Below are 27004 nucleotides of genomic sequence, written 5' to 3'. Positions count from 1 at the left end.
CCCTCATCCAGATCAAGACCTTTGAGGATAGAAGTCAGCTGTGGGTAGCTGCAGCCATGCAAAACAGCTGTAACCTCACTTTTCAGGTGGGACTGTTTTATCTAGAATAAAAATCATTTGCAGCTGAGATTATGGAAGGATCCAGAATCTTTAATTCACAACTTCAAGTCTTCTAACTATAAGGATGGCAGAAAAATTCCTTCTTTCTATGTAAGAAATTGCACACCCTCCTTATCTAAAAAAAAAGTGACAGGCTGGAGTAGGTAGAAATATATTACATATCCTCACATTCACCTTGGTGAACCTCAGCTGTTGTCTACAAGAACAATTTTTGGAAAGAAGTGCCTGCCTGTAATTCAACAGCAATTGTTCTTTTCCTCCCTAGAAGTAGTTGCTGTTTCAAACAGACAGACAAACATATGCATTCCTTTCACAGAGCAAAACATGCTCTCATCAGTGCTCAGGTAGGCAGGCAACCAGGCATGAAACTGAAAACACTCAGGCACAGACAAAACAAGTGCAGGCAAATGCAGCCTCAGTTACTGGGGGAAAAACAAAAACAAGAACAAATATAAACAAACAAAAGAAACCCCTCACAAAACACCAAAAACAGAAGTTGAAGGGCATAGATCAGATCTCTGGTCAGCTCCTACTGCTTTTTTTGTACACGTTCTCAAAATGTTTTCAGCTAAAGCAAGAAGATAATTGAGTTATCCTAGCACTGACGTTTCCCATTGCCAGAGGAAAGAGCCACAACCTCACTGTATGACACCGTGGCCCGCAGGTATTGCCAGCACAGGCTGAAGCAGCACTGGGTGCTGGACTGAATCTCTGCAGAATTGAGATGCCTCACAAAGGCAGCTGAATGAACTTTATCATCTGAAGATTCATTCATTCTAAAAGGAACAATAGGGTATTTTTCTTGTAACAAAGAGCAGGCAGGGGACAATGGCAGCACCTGGATGGAGAGGAACAGAATGACCCAGAAGGAACAGCAGCAAAAGGGACTAGTGCAGAGCCAACCTGGATGCTGCTCAGCCTTGACCAGCAAGCAGTTTTATACCTCCTGAGTCTTAAATATCCCTGACTGGTAATGGCTTCTAAAGGCGAGAAGAAGCAGAGTGAACCATTTTGGCACTCTTCACGTCACACAGTAGTAGAGAGGCTGAATTGTTTCACAATCGCATTTTCCCTGGCCACCTATCCCTGCTGAAAGAAATTACAAAAGCACCTGTGTAGACATTCTGGGCAGCTTTTCACATGTCTGAGATATGGAGTGCAAAAAAAGAGTAAGAAGTGCCTACTCAACAGCAGAAAAACAGAGAATCATTATAAAAGAAAACAGGTCCAGCACATGAGCTTATTCATCAGCAAATTACAGTGTTGACTGAGTGTCATGAGAGCCTAGTTCTCAGAGTAACACATTTTTGTCCATGTTTTTCTTTCATAGAAACACCTGCTTTCATTCTCAGGTTACCTCACTTTACCATCCAAAAGAAATACTTCTTTCTGATGGACATGCAAACGCATTTTGGGATTTTAAAATCTAGCTAAAGTCCCTCTGATTCATATCACACATATCACCTTTCTTCCTCTCCCTCTGTTTTGCTTCTTAGTGCTGAAAGATACTTATAGTCACAGACTGGGTGTCCCTCCAGTTCTCTGAAAAAAAGGAGGAAAAAATAACTATATCTCTTCTCCTCCCAAGACCAGAGATAAAAGTGCTTGTTTGTGTTTATTTGCTTGGGTTTGTGCGTGTTTATGTGATAAGGGGCAAATATGTGTCTCATGCATGTGTAAACAAATTATTGAGGGAAAATAGACAAAGTGTTATCTTTTGTTCTGAAAGCTTTTAGAGTAATGTGGATATTCTTATCTTGTGCAGAGGAAGGCATGATAATGTCCATTATCCTCTGCAAATGTTGCTCCTGGAACACACCAGCCTGATGTTGTTCCATTGTTTCAGAGGACCACAAATGTTGTCAGAGGAAATGATTAGCACAGGGCATGTAATTTCTCAGCAGGTGAGTTTTGAAATCTAGAATCTTAGTCAAGCCCCCTGATGAGAATTAATGGGAAGCCAAAGCCAAGAACTGAGAATCAAAGCAGTGTGTTTATGGGCCGGAGTGAAAAGCAAACAAACAAGCAAAAAAAACACTTCTGGACCTGAGGCCAAGCTGGGAAGTGTCAGTTCATGGAGATCATTTCTGCTAATTTATTTGTGATAGTCTGAGCAGTAGATGAGAGTTTATAGCATCTACACTATTTAGTGAGAATTAATATAAAGCTGAATGTGTAATGTTTGGAGATTTTTCATGATGAGTGATTATCATCAAATGTGTTAAAACCCTTTGCTGTCATCCAGTTAAGGCAAGCTTCAGAGCCAGTGAAGATGGTCCTGGTTGTTCCTTTATCTTCAGGGTCTAATTTTTGTGTGAATTGAGTTGGAAAAAGAAATAAAAATATCTGGTTTAGTTCTTTTTTCAGACTTTCTCTTCTTTCAAAATCCAGGCATTGTCTGTAAGGTCACCCAACATGTGAGTGTTGATCTCTGAGCCTTGCTCTCAGGGGCATGGAAGCAACAAAGAGACAAGCAGTTCAGAAGTATTTGTCAAGCTGTTATTTAGCCAACAGTTTTAGCCATTCTGAAAGAGCTTTTCAAGAGTCTATTCCAAGTCTTCTATAGCAAATTTCTGGTCTATTTTTTGTTCATTTGAATTTTATCTGTGAATGCTCACATTTCATAGAATCATAGAATCAACCAGGTTGGAAGAGACCTCCAAGATCATCCAGTCCAACCTAGCACCCAGCCCCATCCACTCAACTAGACCATGGCACTAAGTGCCTCATCCAGCCTTTTCTTGAACACCTCCAGGGATGGTGCCTCCACCACCTCCCTGGGCAGCCCATTCCAATGCCAATCACTCTCTCTGGGAAGAACTTCCTCCTAACATCCAGCCTGTACTTCCCCCAGCACAACTTGAGACTGTGTCCCCTTGTTCTATTGCTGGTTTATATCAGTTCAAGGCAAGACTTAGCATAACATAAACATTTAGTCCACTCACTATCATCTGTGGTATCTCAGATGCAGATGCACCTCCTGCTTCAGGACTAGTGGAGACCAGGAGCCAGTACTCCCTGGAGAGGTAATGGGAGGACTCATTGCAGCAGGAAGGCATGAGTCTGGGTAGGATGATGCACCTGATGCTGGTAAGCTGGTTACATTAGCTCCAGCTGGGCCAGTTAAATGGCTAGCCACCGTGCTCCCCTATGCTGGGTTTAAGCGGTAGGATTTTGATAGAAAGTTGGGAGTGGAGCTATAGGGGTGGATTCTGTGAGAAGACATCTGAAGCTTTTCGGTGTTGGCCAGAGCCAGTTTCAGCCAGCTCTAAAATAGATCCTCTGCTGCCTAAAGCTGAGTCCATCAGTAATGCCAGTGGTGCCTTTGTGATAATGTATTTCAGAAAGTGTGAAAAATGCTGTGCAGCAGCTGTGAGAGGAATGAGAACAAATGTGAAAGAAGCAGCCCTATAGACACCAAGGTCAGAGAAGATGAGAAGGAGGTGCTCTTGATATTGGAGCAAATTTCTTTTGCAGCCTCTGGAGGAGACTATGGTGTTGCAGGCTGTCCCCCTGCAGCCCAGGGAGCACCATGCTGGAGCACATACCCATGCTACAGTCTGTGGAGCACCCCATGTCACAACAGTTGGAGATGTCCTTGAGGAAGATGTAGCCTATGTAAAACCCATGCAGGAGCAACCTCCTGGCAGCAGCTGTGGCTTAAGAGAGACTCACACTGGAACAGTCTGTTCCTGAAGGTCTGTACCCCATTGGAAAGGACTCAACGCTGGAGCAGTTCTGGAAGAACTGGAGCCCATGGAAGGGACATTTCAGGAACAGTGTGGCCAGTAGGATGAGGGAGGTTATTCTTCCCCTGTACTCAGCACTGGTCAGGCCAATTCAAGAGAGATGTTGAGGTGCTGGAATGTGTCCAGAGAAGGGCAACAAAGCTGGTGAGGGGCCTGGAACACAAATCCTATGAGGAGACGCTGAGGGAGCTGGGGGTGTGCAGCCTGGAGAAGAGGAGGCTCAGGGGTGACCTCATTGCTGTCTACAACTACCTGAAGGGACATTGTAGTCAGGTGGGGGGTGGCCTCTTCTCCCAGACAACCAGCAACAGAACAAGGGGACACAGTCTCAAGTTGTGCCAGGGAAAGTCTAGGCTGGATGTTAGGAGGAAGTTGTTGGCAGAGAGAGTGATTGGCATTGGAATGGGCTGCCCAGGGAGGTGGTGGAGTTACCATCCCTGGAGGTCTTCAAGAAAAGCCTGGCTGAGGCACTTAGTGCCATGGTCTAGTTGACTGGCTAGGGCTGGGTGCTAGGTTGGCCTGGATGATCTTGGAGGTCTCTTCCAACCTGGTTGATTCTATGACATTTTGTAAATAATTGCAATATCCAGTAATGCAGAGAGTCTTTACCTAGAATACATAAATAAATATAAACAAATATTTTATTCCTATTTGTGCAATATCCTCAGTGTGCATAACTCTAAATACAAACCAGTCTTTCCCCAGGAAGTAAGTACCTCAAACCTCGCACCAAGTGGAAGCACAAGAGAGGTCAAGGAAAGGGAGGGGGAATAGAAGTGTAGAGGACTGTATTCAGACTGGATACTTCATGGTACTTCAAGTGAGGGTGAATGTTGAGAGTCCACCTGCTGTTAAGAACTGCCAGCTCCTTATGTAGTCATAGAATTGTAGAAAAAATGTCTGGTCCAGTGTGCTTGAAGCAGGGCTAACTTCTAAGGCAGGTCATACTCTTCGTGTGCTTTCCAGTCAAATTCCAAGGGCACAGACTACACAGCCTAGATGTCTTGGTGGCCTTCTGCCAGTTTAACAATGTATCCTTTGCAAAAAAAAAACTCCAAAATCAGACACAGTCCACCAGATGCAATCTCAACAATTGCTGAGTAGCAATCCATAGTAACTTTACCCATCCTGGTGGCTAAACTCCTCGTAGTGGAGCTCTGTGTGTCGTCTCACCGAGACACACAATCTCTTCTCTGCAAAGGCACTTTGCCAACAATGAACACGTCACAAAAGACACTGAGAATCTCAGCCTTCTCCTTGTCCTTTGACACTCAGTCACATAACCAGCAGCAGGCTCTTGTTTTCCTTAGCATGCCTTCTTCTCTTAAAGTGCTCATGGAGTGGAACAGAGGGAGTTTAGTACAACATTCACGTCATCTGTGATAATGTCTCCTTCAGATGCTGTTGAGTGGGTTGTTTCCATTGCCTTACACGGCACAGTGGACAGCATGATTGTGGCCTAAAGCACCATGCTGCATTTCACACCCTGGTGAGAGCTGGAATAGCACCCTGTCCACTACCTTACCTCATTCTTTCTTTCCATTTGGGGATTTTATGTGATTAATTTGGTGACAATTCTTCCTAGATTTGCTAGACTGAATATGCGTTAGAAATATGCCTATATCCAAGGGAGACACAAACCAATGTAACTTGCCAGCTCAGCTGCAGAGTTCTGGTTTGCAAACCCTGCAGGTGCCAGAAATCCAGAACCCTTGTTTGGTGTCTTTCAGCTCACATCATGGTTTTCTCAGAGTCTGGTTGTGGGTCCTTCTTGTAAAACAAGTAGCAGTTACAGAAACTAGCATCTCAAGAAAGAAATCTCATTTGTAGCCTAGAGTAATTGCTCAAACAGCTTAAGAAGAGGCATTGCTTTCCACTGAAGTATTGTTTGCTGGAGGAAATCATTTGAGCAGAGCACTGATGAGCTACACTTTTAAGTGAAGCAGTGCTTTATATTTTGTTCTTCTTAAAATAGGATTCCATCAAGTAAAGGGAAGAGAAGAAAGTACTTCAGTCTCTGGACAACGCATTACTGATGTGTATGATCTTCTGTTGACTTTGCTAACATCAGCTTGCAGAAATGTTCTTTTTTTTTCTGCCTCAGTAAGCAATTCAGTCCTGCATTTAGCTGCTTTGTATGGATTGTAGTTGTTTATTCAGGCCAGTGGAAATTAGAGACCTATGAAATGCCCACTACGATACCTCACAGTAAAGACTTTCCAGTCTAGTGTGTTAAGTACATTTCAACAGTTTCTCTATAATATTTAGCAGATACTAATATAAACCTTGAGCTTGATCTGATTTACAGATAATCCTTTAGAGTAGTATCATAAAAATGTATGAGCATATAAAATGAAAAGGGAAGGGAGAAGAGCATGTGTATCTTAATAGACCAAGTACACGAAATATTGAAGTATATATTCCATTGCTTAAGGCAGAGTAATATAAAAATTGCAATAAAAAGAAGTAAAATACTGTTAGACTAGAAATTACCTGCCAACCTCCACTGTAAACCAAAAACAAAGTCAGAAGTATCATTTCTAACACCAGGCACTAGATACTCCAACCACAAGTATCAGATTTTTTAATTAAAAGAACCAAAATGAATAATTATTTATTAGACTCCCTAGAGGTTTGGTCAAAGGTGATTAATAACATGCACTTACACATGTTCAAGTACACATGAACAGACAGGTAAACATTAGAAGGAAGTTCTTCACAGAGAGAGTGATTGGCATTGGAATGGGCTGCCCATTCCAATTCCTCCAGGGAGGTGGTGGAGTCACCATCCCTGGAGGTTTTCAAGAAAAGCCTGGATGAGGCACTTAGTGCCATGGTCTAGTTGACTGGATGGGGCTGGGTGCTAGGTTGGACTGGATGATCTTGGAGGTCTCTTCCAACCTGGTTGATTCTATGATTCATTGGTCTAATAATAATAAGAAGAAGAAGAACTGAATTATTCTGTTCAGGTCAAGGTTTTATGTCCAGGAATGCTTACTGCTGTTTTGAGATAAAACATTTTTTATCTTTACAAATGGAAAGGAAGTCTGAGAAACTTCTAGAAAGCATCAATATTGGTCTCTGAGCCTCTTGAACACTGCTTCTGAGAACACAAATGTATGGGCTGAGTTTTCTCTCTTCTATATTTTTAGCTCTTCATAGTTAAAGCATTTGAGTTAACCTAGGCTTTCAAATAATGATGAGAAAGAAGTCACCCTGAAGTATCTGGAAATGGCTCGGCTATGCATTGGGAATTGAGAGTTCTCTGATTCAGATTCCTCAGACAGCTTTCCAAAGGGAAGTGAGGTGAATCCAGGTGAAGGTCTTTGCAACCACACATCGTGTCCATCATTCTTAATACAGAAAGTAGCATTTTCATTGCAAAACAACCTTCTCAAAAACTGTATCAGCAACAATGTGTACTTTAACTCATTCAGGGATTTCCCCACTTCAGCTTCAGCTTCTGTCTCTATAAGATCTGCTAAGGTTTTTGGAGCGTAGACGCCGCTTATGCAGTCTTTGAGTACATATTAGTAACATTGCAATAGTAACAAATCCTCATCACTCATAATAATTTGCTCTTATTTGAAAGAATCCCAAAGACAGAAGTTGGCTTTCAGACTTAAATTCACTATCCCTTTTTCTGTGATACTGGCCCATTGATTCCAGTGGGGAATCATTGTTGTGAGGTTAGAATTTAGTTTACAGTGCCGTGTCACAGCAAAACCTTTTGTTTCACTGCTTTGAAAACTGTCTTCATTCAGAAAGTCCTATTTTAGATTCCCTGTCACAGTTATTTTAAAATTCTGTGTCATAAAAGACATAATTTAAAATTATAACTCAAAGGAGACTGTATCTACAGAGCTTAAAAAATACTTACTGCACAGACTTGTAATTATTGGTCATTATGGAATTATCCTCCCAGTAAAGTTCAACTCAAAAGAGGTTTCATATAGTGCTTATAGACTTTTTTTTTTGCATTTAAATCCTGAAAACTCATGTGCAGATTGTTTTTGAAGAAAACAAGTTGTTATCAGTAGTTTTAGCCCTAATCCACCTCTGCCAAAAGAGTATTATGGATTTAATCCTGCTCTTGCTAATTCATTGAATAAGATCAGATGGTACATAGGGGCACATACATTACATTTACATTGGCTTCAGCTGTGAAAATACCCCTTTCTTTCTTCTTAAGATTCTCTTGCCCTCCTGAAATGCTGCAGATGGGGTCTGACATGGGGTTTATGGGCACTTCCCATAAGAAGAACAAAATAGATTGTGTTAGTGTTCTGTGACTGCTAGTCTGAGACCTTTAGAGACTGGGATGCCAAACTCAGCAATTGTGACTGTGTAACAGCAGGAGTTTTATTCCAACAAATCAGAAGTATTTGTCTGTAAAAGGAACATAGAAGTATTTTGATAAAACCTCCACTGCTAAGTGTTCTCTTTTTTTTTTTCCCTATGGTGCCACTTGCCCTTTGGCAAGTGCTACCCTGTCACCCTAATGCATTTCTTGCATAACAGCTCAGCTGAGTGAAAAGGGCTGGATATAATGCAGTCCATGACCTCCACAGATTCATCCCTTTTATGGAATAGAATAGAGTAAGTATCAATGTAATTATGTCTGAGATGTCCAAAATATTTCTGGAAGAACAAGAGCATTTATTATACTTCTTGTTTTACGTCACATTTTGATTTAGTTTTCAAATAACACATTATATAGGTTTATAAACTACTGGAAGTGGGGGTTTTAAAGATTAAGTAAATCTGCTCAATCCCTTAGCTACAAGCTAAAAATGCATCAATTACTTGGACTGTCATGAAGTTTTGATTGTCTTTAGTGTTTCTGCAGCACTCTTTAGGGCTTAGTTTTCATAGTGCAGCAAACACTTGTACTAACAGGAATTTGGCACTGCTGTTTCATTCCTACACTCTGATGAACTCTAGCTCAGGAAAACTAACCATGTTAACTGGTTTTGTTTGAATTTAATAGTTGTATAATTAGTGTGTCAAAGCAACAGAATGAATGTAGGATGAGCTGAGCCACTGCCTTCCAATCACCAGTAATTACACACTAAAATATGGTCGATGTTTTCCACCTGAGAGCCACAAACCATCCTCTCAGAGCAGAAGCAGCACCCCTTTCCCTGTGAAATAGCAGTAGCACAAAGTAGCAAACAACCTGGAGGTAAAGCCACTGAGTTGCGTGTCTCATCTGAGCGGATAGGATGAAATTCAGCCCTTGTCTGGGGCCTATGCCAGCAGAGCATTGAAATAAAGCTGATAAATCTCTTGAAAAGGTGACCAACACAATCCATTTTTGGATCCCTCACCTAACCTTGACAGAGCTGAATCACCAAGCAGGTGGACCACACATGACTGTCCTCACTGACATGTTTAAAGTCATTCCTGAGGAACCATGTCTCTGGAACTGTCTTTCTTCTCTTCCCTAATGCACTAATACACTTTGGTCTTCACTTTCTGTAAGGTTATCCTCATGTTATTCATACAATGACATACAGATTTATATGAAGGCAAGATCCCAAAGCCTTTAGGTCGTGAACCTACAAATTGAAATTTGAGGTTATGTGACTGGACAGTAGTTCTTATGAGTGAGAAGGTCAGAGATTACCAGACAGATGGAACATTTTTAGGCTGGGGGGAGGAGGGGAAAAGCAAAGAGGAGTAATATAGAATCAGAGTGTGGGGGGGGGGAGGGGGCAGGAATTGAAAAAAAAAAAAAACCCCAAACCTGCTCAGCTGTGTTCTGATTATTGTCACAGACGGGAATTGCTGCTTTATTCCCTAAGAAGCTTCCATTAATTTGGTCTTTTATTTTTTGTCTTGTGAGAGTTGACCTTCTGTGGATTTTTACTCTGCTCTTTCCCACTGCTTATGAAGATGAACAGGCCAGTGATATACCTGCATGCTTTCTTATTAAGGACATAATGTGGGTAATAGAAAGTAGAGATCTTATAGTTCCTAAGGCAAATGCATTTAGTGGCTAATACTGATGAGCACATTAAAGACAGAAAGGCCTGGAGAGAGGCTCGAATTGCTATCTGACATATGAGCTATTACATACTTGTAATAGTACAGGCTTGAACAGGAAAATGTTCATAATATTTGCAACCAAAATTTTACCTACATTGAAAGCAATGAAAAGTAACATTTTAGCTGTCTAACACCCAATAACACCCAAAACCAATCAATCAGTAGCTCTGAGATCTCAGAGTCTAAGTTCACCAGCACATTGAAGGATAACCTAAAATGTGCTAGAGGAAAACCCAGCAAAATATGAGGGGAGTCACAGAAATAAGCCCACATGATTATTCACTTTCAGATTCTTGCAATATTTCTACTCTTTCTGTGAAAATCATTATTTCTTCAGTTTTTATAGTGCTGGGAGGAAAATAAGGAAATTAAAAAGATGAGAATGTTTTTTCCCATGGCACTTTGCCTGTGGTAATGGAGTAGATCCATGCCCTGCCTGCATCCTCCCCCTTCTTCCCAGCTGGCTTTAAGCAATCTCTTCCCGTAAGAAGGTTGCTGCAACTGTGGATGTAGGGTGAAGCAGGGACAGCATCAAGGAGAACCTCTAGTGTGGTACCAAGTGGAATTAAGCAAGGTGCAAGGGACCAGTACAAATGTGATCAGAGCATATTCTGAAAAGCAATGAAAGAAAACAGGGAAGTATCTCACAGGAGATAAATTAATTAATGAGAGTTATACAGATTACCTCATTACATAATATGCCTTATCATCCCAAGAAACAGTATTAACACCACAGTTAGTGGGGTCTCCTCTGTAATCAGATAAAGGTTATGAGCCAGATCACAAACATCAGATATTTATAGCTGGAAGCAGATACACATAAAAGAAGACCTGCTGAAGTAAGTGAAGCCATTGTTCCAAGTGGAGAGGCCAGAATCTGGTCCTCTTCAGAAGTCATACTTAACTAAAAACATTACTTCTGAAAATATTGCTCTTGGAAAAAAAAAATGCATCTCCAATTTTCACACAACAATGACCCAACGAGTTTTATTTTGGGGCTAAAAGGCAGTTTAAGAATGCTTACAACCAGGAGACACCAGTTCCCATCTCCCAAAAGAGAACAGAAGTAACTTCTGGAAAAAAAGCATGTGCAACATGGCACAATACCCAAATATCCACTGCAGTGATGTGTCACACCTCTACCTCCTGTACCCTGTAACGGCTGAAACCCACCACATCATTTCTTCAATTGTTTTCTAGACACAAGGCTTTTGTACAGGGCTCAAAATCAGTGAAGACAATCAATGAGGACCCAGGGGGCAATTGCCAGTCAGCTTCAGTCCAGTGAGACATATATGATCTTTTTCCACTAGGCTTGCATCACTGACTCTTCCAGGATGCCTGTGCAGTTACATCAGCAGAAACAAGAATGTTCCTATAATAAGGAAGTCGAGGAGAAAAAGAAGGAAATCAGTGTGCAACACTGAAAACAACAAATCTGACAGCAGAAAAGAAGACTTGCTATATAAGGGTCTCTAAAAAGAGATTTATGCTCAGGCAAAAGCAAAACTAATTGAAAATTCGTAAAAATGAGAGGGTTTGCCAGATCCTCATTAAGTTATGCCTGTTGTTGTAGAGATAGAAGAAACAGTTTGAATCAAAAGATTGAGTTGAAATCTAAAATCCAAGGGCAAAAATTTCAGTGAATGGCATAGCCAGAATTAAGCACAAACGTTTTCAGATACTGATTAGAGTTCGAGACTAATTCTGACAAACAGAAATACAATACACTGGATACAGTATGCTTGGAGTGGGGACAGGTGGAGGCTGTTAGATGACTCTTTGATACTGTTGCTTTTATAGTGTTTGCAATTAACAATGTGATTCTAAAAGCTCACAGTGGTTCAAAGAAAGCTGGTATATGATTCAAAATGTCCAGAAATCACTGATTCGGGGAATTCATTGCCCAGTGGATAAGCATAAAGGGGCTCTTGCTTGGAGCACAGATATCATTACTGAAAAGGCAGTTTTCACAATGCTTCCATGCCTGTGTCTGACACCACAGCATTTCTCTGAGCATGACACACAACCTTTGGAAAGGGAAAGAATTACAGTGAGTGCACAATATTAATGACTCGGAGAGTCTCATGTCACAACCCCAAGCACTGCAGTATCTAACTATTAGGCATAATGATTTGCACATAGGCTGTGCCAAACGACAGGAGAATTAGACACCTAAAAATGGAGTCTGCCCTCTGGGGAATGTCAGGGTTAAAAAAGTAGTGCTGTGGTACTGAATTCCTGTTCTTCCACGGAATCCAGATCCATGCTACAAGGAGAGCTACATCCTCCAGGAGTACATATTGAGCCATCATTTTAAGTGAAATATATTTGTCCTTCAAAACCTGTAGAAAGAAGGGGCTAGGCTAAGGCTTTTCTCCCAAAAGGCAGGGAAGCAGGAGCTTCACTTTGAACCCCAGCCTTAGTGTTTAGTGCAGTCAAGCTGACGATGAAGAGCTGTGATCAGAAAGATTTCCTGCATGAAGAATTTTTTACCCTCCATGAAAGCTTGTCTCCAAAAGCTTTGCTCCCGGTTAGTGTTAGTGGAAAAAAAAACACAAACTTTCCCTTAGCTGTGGTTTGATTGTGTATCTAAAACAGTACCAAATTTCAGCCATGGCTTACTGAATATTTATGCATTTTATTAAACACGGGCTGGAACTGACAAAAGCTCTTTCCATCACTTCCTGTAGCATAATTTCTTCAGTATACATGTGGCTTATCTATAGTCACATCTCTCTGCCCAGAGAAATCTCACACCACCTTCCAGAATCCATGCTTTTACCATTTGACATCTGGCAAATTTTCCATAAAACTCCAGAACTTTCAATGAGCTCTGAAACATCACAGAGTTTCTTCTTCTTCTTCAGAAAACACATGGAAAATCTAATTCTTTACTACCTCTGAGAAGAATGGTAGTGGCGAGCACCATGAAGCTTTAAGCCTGGATGACTGAAAGGATTGGTAGTAAGAAAGGGAACCTCTCAGTTATGGGACATGAATCCAAATAGGAATGAGGTTAGTAGTGACAGAAAGTCATTACTATGTCATTGCAGTGCTCTAATGTTTAGAGATTCATTGGTGGCCTGAGTCCAATTACTAGCACATAAAAGGTCACATTACAAACTGCACTACGAAAACTGGCAGAGGTAGGCAAACCCATTTCTACTCTTTGTAACATGCTGCTACCATTCCATATCCACAGTTAACCATTTAGTCATGTCAAGATTCAAAGTCAACGTGGTTAAGCATTCAAAGTCCACACATACAATTTGATGAAGACAGGACTTCTGTCTCCTAATCATTTATTCAATACTTCTAATGTGTAATAATTGCCAATTGCCCTTTTAAATTATGTAACTGTGTTACACCAAGCTTTTACAGCTTGCAGAAGCAGTGCTTGGCAGCTGGGAGGGTGAGAGTTAAGCTGTCCATGAGCAGAGCAGCTCACATAGGCTTTTGGTTTCTTTGCAAGAAATGGGATATAACTATGCTCAGCTGAACCTAATTACTCTGCCAGGAAACTTTAAGAGGATTGAATGCTATAGCATGCCCTCCTCTCAAGGTTTGGGGTGATTTAGCACTGATGGAAGACTGAGTTGTAAGGAGCTCTGAGTGCACTCAGAAGAGGCTTTTGTTTTGTTCTACTTAAAGTACATGAATTCTTTCATTTTTCCTGGACTTACCAGAGCAAGCCCAGATATCTCTGGAAATTGGGAGAGTGCAAAAAAAGACAATTAGACCAAAGAAAAAAACCAAAAACAAAAACAAATCAGTAAATAGTCTGTTGCAGCTAGTAACATCCACTGTTGTGTTTTCTCAAATACAGTCTAAGTAGAAAGGCAAGAAAAATGTCATGGAAAAGGGAAGAGCTGAATTTTGAAGATATCCTCAGAAAAATTCCTCTCTTGACTACTAGCTAAAAAAGGACACTAAGATCCTGGCTTGTAGTAAATCTTCCAGTGCACAAAAAATTGTAAAAACTAATTATTATTATTACCTTGAAGGGAAAGTTCTTAGTCTTATCTAAGTGTGTATGTGTGTATATATGTATATATATATGTGTGTGTGTGTGAGGCACTCGGTGCCATGGTCTAGTTGACTGGATAGGGCTGGGTGACAGGTTGGACTGGATGATCTTGGAGGTCTCTTCCAACCTGGTTCATTCTATGATTCTATGATATATAAAGGTGTGTCTTCATGTCTAAAAATATACTACAGTAGTTTAACAGATTCAAAGTTAGCATTACAGAAAAAAATTACTGAAGTATTCAGTACTTGGCAGAAGTCCCAAATGTGTTGTACCAGTAGCAGCGTCACACTGACACAAGCTATTTTGTGTTTCTTTCAGCTTTGCCTGAAGGAATGTAAAAATAATACTGGCCCACTGGTGGTTGTGTTGGCAAGCAAAAAGGTAGCTTGGCCTGAGAGACCAGTGCTAAATATGATGCAAGAGTCTATTTTCAAAGAAGGTGAAAATATTTGTAGCAAAACAAGTAACAAAGATGAAGTTGGGAGGATGGGGTTTCCTGGTTCTTTTAAAGGATAAGGAGATAAATTCTGTTTATCATTTTGAAATATTGTTGCAATCAGTATTTTACAATATTAAACTCCAGTGTTATCTACTGGGACTAAATATGCAGTAGAGAAAGAATATTCTTAAGTTGGACTCTGTGCCAAAAGGCAAAGGCAAACCTCCGCTGCAGACCAGGGATTTTGTTTAGTGCTTTTACTAAGCAAAACGAAAGAGAGCAATGAGTTTTGAATGTGCTGGGAATCTGTAGACCTTGATCTGCCCATTGGAATGCTGAAAAAAAACAAACAACCCTTTGTCAGTCAGAGTTTTACTTGCATATGGGAGCAGCTGGATTTGATTCCCAAGTGAAATGAGTTCACTGATCTCAGTGCTGTGCCCAGTAGCTGTCATAAACAAGGCATGCCTGTCCTTGTAAATTTACTCAGTGCTTTTCTGGTCTTAATATGATTTATACTTGGAACAGTTTGACCTGATGGCAAACATATAGTTAAGAGAAATTTAGGAATATAGTGGCACATCAGTGCTTTGTTTTGGCTTTGCTTCTATTCAGCACAAGTATTGTAACTAAAAGACAATCTGTAGAAGAAATTAATCACATAGAATTTTCAGCAATATTTCTGGGATGAACACAGGACCCAGACTGTATATACTCACACTGCTAATAAGAAAATTGTTCTCTCCTCCACTGAAGCAAGGTGGCACATCAAAACATGCCCCTGGGCTTCAGAAAGGTGCATTGGAGTGTGCACCAGTATCTGTTCTCCACAGCTCTGTCACAATTTTAGTCACGATGATGAAAAGTTTTACTAAACAGTGTGTTCCTACAATACAGAATGTGTGGGTTTATTGTCTTTTGTGTGGTAGTGAGGTCTCTGTGGGAACAGAGAGCATCCATGAGCCAAGGCCAGGTGGGGAACATGGGTTATATTTGTGATAGAACATGAGGGAATGGCCTCAAACTGCGACAGGGTAGGTATAGACTGGATATTAGTAAAACAGAAACAGTGGTCAGACATTGGAATGAGCTCCCCAGGGAGGTGGCTAAGTCACCAACCCTGCATGTATTTAAAAGTCATTTAGATGTGGTGCTTGTGAATAAGGGTGAATTTTGTAGAGCATAGTTGTTGGACTCAGCGTTCCCAAGGGTCTTTTCTAACCTGAATGATTCTGTGATTTATCATCTGCCTTTGGAATTGTATCCCAGGAAAAATGTGGCAAAGCCTAGTCCATCCTGCTGAGAATCAATGGAATCTGCAGCTGGTCTCTCTTTACAGTCCTAGTCAATAAATCTCACATTGCTCCTCTTTACCACCTGTACTATGTTCTTGTTATTCAGTCTTTGCTAGGTGCTATGTCTAGACTCTCACTCAGAGAGGTGGTCTTTTATGTCAAGCTTTAATGTGAAGAGTGGTGAGAGATGGTAGCACTTTTGAAGGTGGGGTTTTTTATATCCTGATGTTCATGTTACTTCCAATTAATGTCTCTTAACTGCTAGAAATGCCTTATGCTCTATTGTATTTGTATCCATTTGTTTTAAATGCTGAGTGTTTGGGATTGCTGTGCTTATACCTTGATTCCTATTTCCCAATACTTGTTTTTAGTCCAGGTCTCCCAAGAAAGAGCTTTTTGAAAGAGCAAAAAAAACAAACAAATGAATAAAAACTTTTAAAATTCCTATTTGTAGGACAAAAAAAAAAAGGCATTTTTTTAAGATAAACTTTGTTAGGAGTGCATTTCCATCACTGGTAAGCACAGGTGGTGGGTGAGCTATGCCATTTCAATGATTATTTTGTAAGGATTATGTCATGACAGCCATCAAAAACCCCATGCTGTGCCAATAGCCTAAAAGCTCTTTTTCCTCTGTCAATGATCTGGCAAGTAAGGCAAATTATACCAGGTCACATCAATACAGATTTGGACAGAGAAATTACAAGGATGAGAAATTATGTATTATCATTTTGAATAATAATGGATCACTGTCACCTTTGGCACCAGAAAAATAAGCTGTTCTGAACTTGTCCACGCCTCTTCTTTGAATACTGTGTGCAGTTCTAGTTTTGTTTTCTTGGAAATGTTATAAAAGAATTGGAGAAGATTCAGAAAAGAGAAAATGGTATGGTCAAACATAAGCAGCAGATTCTGTATGATCAGAGCAGGGCTTGGCAGCCAGAAAAGAGATAGCTATGAAAGCACAAGTAGCAGGGAGGGGATGGCTACAAGTCACACAATGGATTTTAATTTTGAATACAAAGACTTGGTTGGGGGCATGAGATGAAGCAAGAACCACAGACATAAGAGTCAAAAGAATACTGACCCAAAGGTGTTGTGAATGCTCAATATGTGCATGGATTTAGGGGGACAAGATAACTGTTTCACCTATTCTTTTTCCCTATAAGTTTGCTTTGGGTTAAATTTTGGACACTGAATATTAAGCTAGGCAAAGCTTTGGCCTGACCTATTACTGGTATTCTTTTCATTTCTGAGCCTGTTCATTTCTGAGGTCAGTTCATTCTACATATGTGCTTGCATGTGGGAACATACATGCCATGATAAAACAACTATTGAAAAACTAGATCCTAAGTAATACAAATCATTTATTTTGATGAGCAAAGAGGCTGGAACATTTTGTCTTAGGGAAGTATGTTTTGGTTTGAGTTGCTTTTGGCTTCATATAAAATAGAATGAAAAACCAGAATATCTGCATCAGGCCTCAGCAAATGCAAAGTATCTCAGTGACAGAGGATATGTGTATTCTTGTAATCATTTGCACCATCTTATGGATTATTATCCAGCCAAGCATTAATTCTCTGCTTATCACCATGGCATTTTAAAGACTTGAATTTTTGAAGTAATAGAACAAAGTAATAAATTAACTCTATGTTAATTAGATATAGTATTTTAGATCAAAAGATAATCTTAGGAAACAAAGATGTTTTTACTTAGCTCTGCCTCCTTCTCCCAAATGTAGCCCTTGATCATTTTGCATTCACACAGAGTGCTGTTTTAAAAATAGAATTAGTTCTTAAACAGCAGTTTAGGTACTTTTGCAATTGTAAATTTACAGGTTGAATCCTTAAGGCAATACAGTTGAAATGCTTATTTAGAAATTCCACTTAAACTTATTACCAGTAGCTATTTGAATTATCTGGGTTTGAATGCAGTGTTGAAATAAATTACTAATTAGTGTCAACTTGCCAGCATTTAGTTATCAAGCAGCTTGGAAGCTCTAGGGAACAGTTTTATAACAATTTACAGCACCCTCCTTAGACAAGGACACCATTTCACAATCGTTAGATATAATTTGACACTTCTCTGGTATTTCTTTATGCATAGCACTTCTTTTTCTCCTCTCAAAATGAATAGTTTCTGTTCTTCATTGGTGGTCTTTTCTAATTGGTCTCAAAGTTAAAGTCACAGAATCACAGAATTAACCAGGTTAGAAAAGACCTTTGAGATCATCAAGTCCAACCTATTACCCAACACCATCTAATCAACTAAACCATGGCACTAAGTGCCACATCCAGTCTTTTTTTAAACACTTCCAGGGGTGGTGATTCCACCACCTCCCAAAGCAACCCATTCCAATGGCTAACCACTCTTTCTGTGAAGAACTTCTTCTTAACATCCAGTCTAAACCTGCCCTGGCACAGGTTGAGACTGTGTCCTCTTGTTCTGCTACTGGTCACCTGGGAGAAGAGATCAACCCCGACCTGGCTACAACCTCCTTTCAGGTAGTTGTAGAGAGCAATAAGGTCTCCCCTGAACCTCCTCTTCTTAACTGATGTTTGCTGCTTTGCAGCTGAGCTGCTTGGTCCTACAGCTGGCCTTATATCAAAAGGAGTTAACTGAGATGAGCTTATTCACAAATCCATTATATCATAAAGGCAGTGCTTAACCAAGCAGTCACTCCTTTCTGGAGCATGTGGTAGTCCACCTGATGAGGAATATTGCTGATGTGCAGTTCTCTGTACATTGTACCACATATAAAATCCCATGTAATACATGGCAGATTTCTCACCAGGTAAACATCTCCACCACAGAAGCTAGAAGCCTCACTTCTGAGGTACTCCATGGTGGGCTCTGACATTCCTTTTTTTTTTTTTTAATCCAGAAACAGGTTTGGAAGCACAAAGCAATACCTGCAGCAGAGATCCTTAGCAGTGACTGTCACAATCTCAGTGTCACCTTTTGGCAGCAGAGGCCAAAGGCACTGGCTGTCTACATAGGGCAAGGGCACCTGCACTTGCCACAGAAGCCTGATGCTATGCAAAAGGTTTTGCAAAGCTCCTTTTGGCTTCATAGTCTAAAAAAAAGCCTAATTTCATCTATGAGTGTGAATGCTGGCCAGTGCACTGTGATAACCACCATGATTTAGATAACAATAGAAGAGGCAGCTTGCTGCTTTGTTCCTCAGGAACAGTTTATCCACTGTGTTGCTTTTATTGTTCTTAAAAAGCATCTAATCCATTCAGAAATATTCTCTTTTCCCTAGAAACACACATGCTTATTTCTGCCTCTGAAATCTGGTGAAAAACCAAACCAAAACACCGCTTCAGCAGTATGTCTGTGTGACTGGAATGCAGCTGTTAGGAGTCAGCTGAGCTTGGAACTCTGGCAGCTTAAATAGCCCCCATGCAACATGAATCAGACACCATACTTCCAGGGTGCTTTGCAGCAACTGAGGGGCAATTAGGATATTAGCTTTACCTGTGGAGTGACAAAGAGATGACAAGGGGGGGGAATCTATTTTTTAGTAAATTAAAACAGAATTAATGTGATTATCTGTATCTTTGTCTTGAATGCAAGAAGCTGGGACTGTTCATTTGGGCAGATCTTTTAGAAGTTCATTTTATTGACCTCTAAGTACTAAAGCCCACCTTTGCAAAGGTAAACTTCTTGGATTAAAGCATTGTTGCACATTAAAAACAAAAAATCTCTACATTTGATCAGAAATGTTGTGTTTCAGGAAGTGTTAACTCAGCTAGGTGTAGTGTGCACTGCAGGCTGAAAAGCCCAGGGAGCACTGCACCTCTTGAGAAGCAGATGTGTTTTCCATCATTTATGAACAATCGTTCTGGCCAGTGCTTGGTGGACCCCAGAGGGAACCATGTCCATCACTACTGAGCAGAAGAGAGGGCTAATGCAACGGAAGACTCTCCACAGCAGTAAAAGCAGCTGGAAAGATTATTTGTAATTCCATGCAGAACCTCCCTGGGCTGAAATAAAATTTGGACTAGTCTATATAATGTTCTGTACATTGCATGAACGACAATATTTTGTGTTATTAGAAAGTACTTTTCCAACATTATTAAGCTATTTTAAGACCTAGGTTAGGCTGGAGATTCATCCTGGTTATTGTTAAGTGTCAGAGAGGCTGGGAAATGTTTTTCTTGCCTTCACCCTCATCTGGCACATAAGTATGTGGCCGATTGGGTGGCTGGCTGCCCAAGCGCATCTGGATAATCTCAACAGAGCAGGCTTTGCCTGCAGCTCCTAGAGAGCAGGAAACGGCCATTAGATAAGACAGGAAGCAAAAAGGCAGCTGTATCACCATCCCACCCAGGTGGGCAAAGAACCCACCCTGTCCAGAGCAAGCAAGAAGCTGAAAGGACAGATGGGAGGATAGACCTTGTCCCAGAAAAGCAAGGCACCATTCTGTTACTGAGCTGCAATGCAAAATGCTCAAATTCTGCCTGGATGAGATGCTAAATCCACTGGGAAATGTGATTTTTCTCCAACACATGAAAAATATGTGCTATGCTGGCCTCTACTAAGATTTTCCTACTATTTTCTTGGTTCTTTGGTCATAAACTTCCCTACATTTAAAATAAATATTACCAAATCAATCTTAATGACTTTTCATTTACCTTCTAACTCCACAGTTTTCTGACATGTTTTACATGTATGAAAACAAAAATGTTACTAGGTTTGTTTTATAAAAAAAAATTAAAATCAGGGCAGACAACAATTTTCAAGCAGTGTAGTTCTGTTTGTTTGTTTGTTTTAAGAATATCAATGAATTCGAAGGAGATGGGAAAGGGTACCTGTATTTGTAACATGCATTTTAAAACGTTTCTGCATTTGCATTTATTTTTTATGTCGTTTATGCCCTCTAGTGTCATGAAAAAATATTGCAGCAAAGGTTTTTTAAGTTTTGACCCTTTTTTTTTTCCCCTCTATCTGTCAGTATCACCCTAAATTATTTAGTCTCTGTAAAAATACACATCCGAGATTCATTACTACTATATATGTCCTACAATTTCAGAGTTTTGGCGTGCGGGTCATCTAGGGGGCTGTTTCCATCCAAAGTAATCTATTCCAAAGGTGAATTCCCATCTGTCAAACACAGACCCTCAAAAAAATTGCTAAATTAAAATTCCTGTGGTTACTTATTTAATCCTCCAAAACACACTTACTTATTGCTTGGGAAAAAAAAAAAACAAACAAGCAAACAAACAAAACCAACTCTATATTCAAATCAAACAATTTAAATAAGCAGCATTGTCACTCTCATTTGTTAAGATTACTACAGAAAATACCTTTTTTGCTTGCATAAAATAAAAATGGCCAGGAAGTATGACTCCTTTCAATTATAAATCAGACCTCTGGCTTAAGGAATATTGCATTTTAGGACCATCAAATAACAGCCTTCATTTGATGAGGAAATAAGATAAGTAGCTGATGATGCCACAAATACAGCTTCTGTTGACTGAGATTTTTTTTAATTATGGGTGTGCAACATCAGTTGTATTTCACTCATCAATTGGAAGAGCAGTGTCGTTTTGTCAGGTAGATGTTCATGGGTAAGATATGACGTGACAACGCTTAGATTACAGATCAGGCATTTGTAAACCCAAATATCTTCATGTTACCTGAATTACTACAACAGCTCAGCCTTTTGTGTGTGATTTAAGCTGCATTTTATGCCCCCAAACTTGTCACATAAAGCAGTAAATCGTGCCCTTGTTACTCAGTACTCTGAAAGATCCAGTATTTGCAAAATGTCTTTCCTTGTAGTAAGAAGTCAAATATGAAAAAGTGGTCTGACACCTGCTGAACACCACCAAGGCAAACACACATGCCTTTTAATGCACCCATCCCTGGATGGTCATAGAATCATAGAAACAACCATTTGGAAGAGACCTCCAAGATCATCCAGTCCAACCTAGCACCCAGCCCTAGCCAGTCAACCAGACCATGGCACCAAGTGCCTCATCCAGTCTTTTCTTGAAGACCTCAAGGGACAGTGACTCCACCACCTTCCTGGGCAGCCCATTCCAATGCCAATCACTCTCTCTGCCAACAACTTCCTCCTAACATCCAGCCTAGACCTCCCTTGGCACAACTTGAGACTGTGTCCCCTTGTTCTGTTGCTGGTTGCCTGGGAGAAGAGACCACCCCCACCTGGCTCCAATGTCCCTTCAGGTAGTTGTAGACAGCAATGAGGTCACCCCTGAGCCTCCTCTTCTCCAGGCTGCACACCCCCAGCTCCCTCAGCCTCTCCTCATAGGGTTTGTGTTCCAGGCCCCTCACCAGCCTTGTTCACTTAGTGAACAGATATCCACAGACTGCAAGCAACAGCACATATCTGACCTGTCTGGACTATCTCCAGTCAAACCTATGCATTAGTTTGATCAGCTGATTTCTGACTTGTGATTTGATTGACACACCTGGTTTGTCATAGCCTTTTCCCTTCCTTTTGCCTAATGAAGTAGAATGCACCTGACTGATAATAGGGATCAGTACAACATCTCTTTTTCTTCACTCATCCAGAGAATACAATATTGGGATGACACATTTCATGTTACAAAATTAGATTGTCAGTACAAATAATAAATGCCCAAAAACAGACTTAAGCTGTGTCAACAATAATAGACGTATGTGGAACAGACTACATATGAAGCATAAAAAGACTGCAACTAAGAAATAAAAGTACACAAAGGAGAATATGTTTGCAGCTACTGCCTGAAAAGCAGTGAGACAAGCAATGTGGCACTAGATGAAACCTCAACATAGGTCTCTTTTGAAAAGTGACTCTGTGAAAATTGTATAATAAGATTCCATATTTGTTGTCTCCATGACAGAAGGGATCAGATTTTCTGCAGAACTGAGAATCTGGTTTAGAGATTAAGTATCATTATTTTCACTTTGAAATACAAGCACCACAGTTACTGTGCCGTGGAGTTATGTTGGGGTTTTTTTTGGCTTAAACTTTCCAAGGAATAAAGCAATCTCAGGTAGGGTAAAGGAAGAAATTTAGCCTTTGTTTTTCACAGTATCACAGTATCACCAAGGTTGGAAGAGACCTCACAGATCATCAAGTCCAACCCTTTACCACAGAGCTCAAGGCTAGACCATGGCACCAAGTGCCACGTCCAACCTTGCCTTGAACTGCCCCAGGGATGACGACTCCGCCACCTCCCCAGGCAGCCCATTCCAGTGTCCAATGACTCTCTCAGTGAAGAATTTTCTCCTCACCTCGAGCCGAAATTTCCCCTGGCGCAGCCTGAGGCTGTGTCCTCTTGTTCTGGAGCTGGCCACCTGAGAGAAGAGAGCAACCTCCTCCTGGCCACAACCACCCCTCAGGTAGTTGTAGACAGCAATAAGGTCACCCCTGAGCCTCCTCTTCTCCAGGCTAAACAACCCCAGCTCCCTCAGCCTCACCTCGTAGGGCTTGTGCTCGAGGCCTCTCACCAGCCTCGTCGCCCTTCTCTGGACACGCTCAAGCATCTCAGTGTCCTTCCATTGGTGGTATTCTGTGGTATATGAGGTATAACTAAAGGTAATATCTAATCCAGCAGGAAGAACTTCATTAACCGTTCTGGTCATGCCTAGACTAGACTAAATTCTGTGTCACTCTCCCCAAGGAGAGCAAGGCTAACCAGGGGAAATGTGGTAAAAAATGCATTTTGTCACAAAAGTGAGCAAATAAGTTTTTCATTCCTGTGCAGGAAGGCTTATTTCTTGGAAGTAATTTTTTGTGACCATAATTTTATTTAAACATCTCCAACACAGTGTTTAACAACAGGAGAAAAACTAATTAGGCAAGAGTTATTAATGATTTGAAAGATATTAGCACTAAATGATGGGCAAATAACATTACATTTGGAAAATGTCACCATATTACAATTTCCTCAAGCTGAAATAGAAAAATAATCAAAAGACAGTGATTTTAAAATAAGCAGTGTACCCAGCTACCTGTGATTTTGCCCAGAGGGTAAGAAAGACATTGCCAAATACTTTCATGCATCAAATAATCCTCCCCCACCCCATAACACTGAAATACTGTGAAAAAGCACCTCCTTATGTCAGACCTACACATAAATACTGAGATGTTAGGGGCAGGTCATCTAACAGTGCCTGTCACCACTCCTAGAGCACCAGTTTGCACTTGATTCACATAATTATAGTGTCACATTGTCAACCAAATGAACTCTATTCCTGAGCAACTTCAAACCAATCAGAGCAAGCAATGCTTTCTGTCCACAGCAGCCATCAGTGACATCACGTGAGCTTATGAAGGTTCAGCAATTTAGCATTTCGACTGACACCTAAATACAGGTTTAGGAATCTAATTTAAGGGATCCATTCCAATAGTACTGAGCATGTGTAAATTTTGCATTTCAAGAGCTGGTTGTGTCAGGTGCATGTAAATATATATTGCCCTTTAAATAGCCTTCTGTTGATATGCTTTGATTGAGTTTAAGAAAATACTTGGATTGTTATCTAGAAGGATCAAGTAAACGAGCAACTAATACTGTGAACTGCCAGTGACTGTCAGTGATTTGATCCTGTGGTTTCTCCCCTAAGCTCACCACCCTGGCCCCGTGCCCACCACTCATCTCACCAACTGAAAAAGCTCTGGGGTTACTTACATATTGAGGATCCCATTTGTCAAAAGGACCTTGAATGGTCATTTACCCCAGGCCAAAGAAAATAGCTGGGCATGCATCATTCCTGACAGCTGATAGTCAGCTTTGGCTTGAGGAAGATAAGGACCAAAAATGCCTATGTTGTGAGGTGTAAATGTTGATGTGAAGGAAAACATGACTATCTAGAATTTTTCCAGGTTTATACATCTGGCAATTAACACCAGCTATATAAATAACTTAGAAGATGGATTCTATTGCATTACCTATTTTTATCCAGTCTGCAAGTCACAAAATCAGAAATTAATAGCATTCAAATTCTGAACAAGTGGAGGACAGGGTTATTGGTAGAAATATTGATGCATCATTTCCTGTGATTTTTTTTACAATTGAATATACTTTGCAAACAACCAAACATTTATTTTATACAATATGTTGTCAATAATCTAAGACTTGATCATGTATATTATATTTGCCTGGACAACAGCTTATTTGAATAATTATGTTAAACATCTTCTTCTCATTGTACAAAATCAAACCACTCGCCTTAGAATCATAGAATCAACCAGGTTGGAAGAGACCTCCAAGATCATCCAGTCCAACCTAGCACCCAGCCCTAGCCAGTCAGCTAGACCAATGCACTGAGTGCCTCAGCCAGTCTTTTCTTGAAGACCTCAAGGGACAGTGACTCCACCACCTCCCTGGGCAGCCCATTCCAATGGCAAATCACTCTCTCTGTGAAGAACTTCCTCCTAACATCCAGCCTATACCTACCCCGGCACAACTTGAGACTGTGTCCCCTTGTTCTATTGCTTGTTGCCTGGGAGAAGAGGCCACCCCCCACCTGGCTACAATGTCCCTCAATACGTAATCTCCTTTTGACATATGTTGAGTTCATATTGCTAAAAGGTATTCTCTAACCCTATATAGATTCTTCATCACCTGAGATCTTTATCTCTTTATCCCTTTCTTCTCATGATTATGTGCACAAATTGGTACATGTGACTTGAAGTCTGCCCCCCATATTATCTGTTATTTTTCCAGATCCTCTGAAGAGTCAAGTTTTGTTTTCCAGAGATGTTGTCCTCTCTAGATTTTGTTTCTCAGCTTTCCTTGTGTTAACAATTTATAAATTCTTTGCAGTAGGGTGTGTGCGGTCTCTCAGCTCATAAGCGTACTGAAGTTGCTTGCTACAATCAGTGTTTAATAGTAACTTAAAATCCAGCAAAAATCAGAATAGTTGTAGATTTGTCTCTTTATTTGCCTCTGTAGTACATAACTACATACTTCTCTATGGAATGTGGCAGTATATAGGGCTGGCATTTCTTAATAAGCTGTCACTCAAGTGTCTCTATGTAATTCATCAGTACTATGTTCTTACTTGCTGCATAGAACAATATTCAGCATCATAAAGAAAGGTGGCAGCCCTAATAATTCTGACCATTGCCAGGATTTGCAGCTAGAGTTTGTTTGGTTGTTTGCTTCTGTCATGTTTGCTTTTGTCTAGATTACAGAGGGGACCTCTGAAGGTCAGCTAGACCAGCCTCCCACTCAAAGGCATCCCATCAACAATAGCTTAAGTCAGCCATGCTTTTGTTGAGCCAAATGTTGAAAATCTCCAAAGATAGAAAGTCCAGCATCTCCTGGGCAACCCGTCCCCAAATGCACTACCCTCCTAAATGAAAGTACTATATCAGCTCAGTGAGACAACAGATTATTCAGCTTGACATCTAACTTACCAAGTGGTCTCCCTAGGATATTGACAATGAAAAGTGATGAGCTCTACCAACAAGCAAACAGAGTAAGGACTTCATTTCAACACCTTTTTTTTTTCCTATCAAGGTCACTCTCTCTCCATTGCAATATAAAGAGAGAGACTAGAGCAAGTACAACATAGATGGCCACAGGATATCAAACAGTAGATTGAAATTAACATTATGTATGCACATCACTGAGCAAACCGTGTATGTATGCATACATCTATAAAGTATTATTTATATGCAGCAATTGTTATTTGCAAGAGAAGTAAAATGTATTGTGCAATGAATGCATCTTGACATTCAATATGTAGAAGAGATTTTGTCTCTACTAAATGCTTTGTTTCCTTTAACCCAGGTATGGTGACATGGTGCCGAAGACAATAGCTGGCAAGATTTTTGGTTCAATATGCTCCCTGAGTGGGGTCTTAGTCATTGCTCTGCCAGTTCCTGTAATTGTCTCCAACTTCAGCCGTATCTACCACCAGAATCAGCGGGCAGACAAACGCAGGGCACAAAAGGTGAGCTCCTAATTTTTGCTCCTTTTGCTGTTGAACAATAGATAAATACAACTTTTTATACGCTGTGCATCCTCAAAGTAGGTTTGGTCTCTTAGGAAGAGAACTACTCTATATATGTGCTACATGCCTACCCTGTGTCCCAGATGCAAATACTGTTGTTATTTTTAGTGAGGGGAAAAAAAAACCAAACACCAAAACACCACCAAAAAATGTTCATTGACCTTTTCTGTCAAAATTTACAGCTCTGTTATTATGGTAATTCCTCCTAGTCATTAGACTACATCTAGTATTTTCAGGCAATATCTGCAGTTCCACCCACTGAAGATTTTTCTGATGAGAAATCCAAACAAACAAACAAAAACCCCATAATGATGATTTCTAATGTCTGTCCTAACAGACT

The 27004-nt window shown here is 40.4% G+C and overlaps 1 protein-coding gene across 2 annotated transcripts in view; it reads left to right on the top strand.

Annotated features, from left to right (window-relative positions):
- The window catches only part of KCND2 (potassium voltage-gated channel subfamily D member 2), a 306979-nt gene that overhangs the window by 259827 nt on the left and 20148 nt on the right, over positions 1-27004 (top strand). For both annotated transcript variants that reach the window (XM_064142052.1, XM_064142051.1), the window contains exon 3: positions 26442-26604. In XM_064142052.1, coding sequence (XP_063998122.1) covers positions 26442-26604 — 163 coding nt within the window. The remainder of the gene's footprint in view (positions 1-26441; positions 26605-27004) is intronic.

This window comes from Pogoniulus pusillus, chromosome 4, assembly GCF_015220805.1.
Source record: "Pogoniulus pusillus isolate bPogPus1 chromosome 4, bPogPus1.pri, whole genome shotgun sequence".
NCBI classification, from domain to species: Eukaryota; Metazoa; Chordata; class Aves; order Piciformes; family Lybiidae; genus Pogoniulus; species Pogoniulus pusillus.
This window is presented reverse-complemented; position numbering and strand designations above follow the sequence as displayed.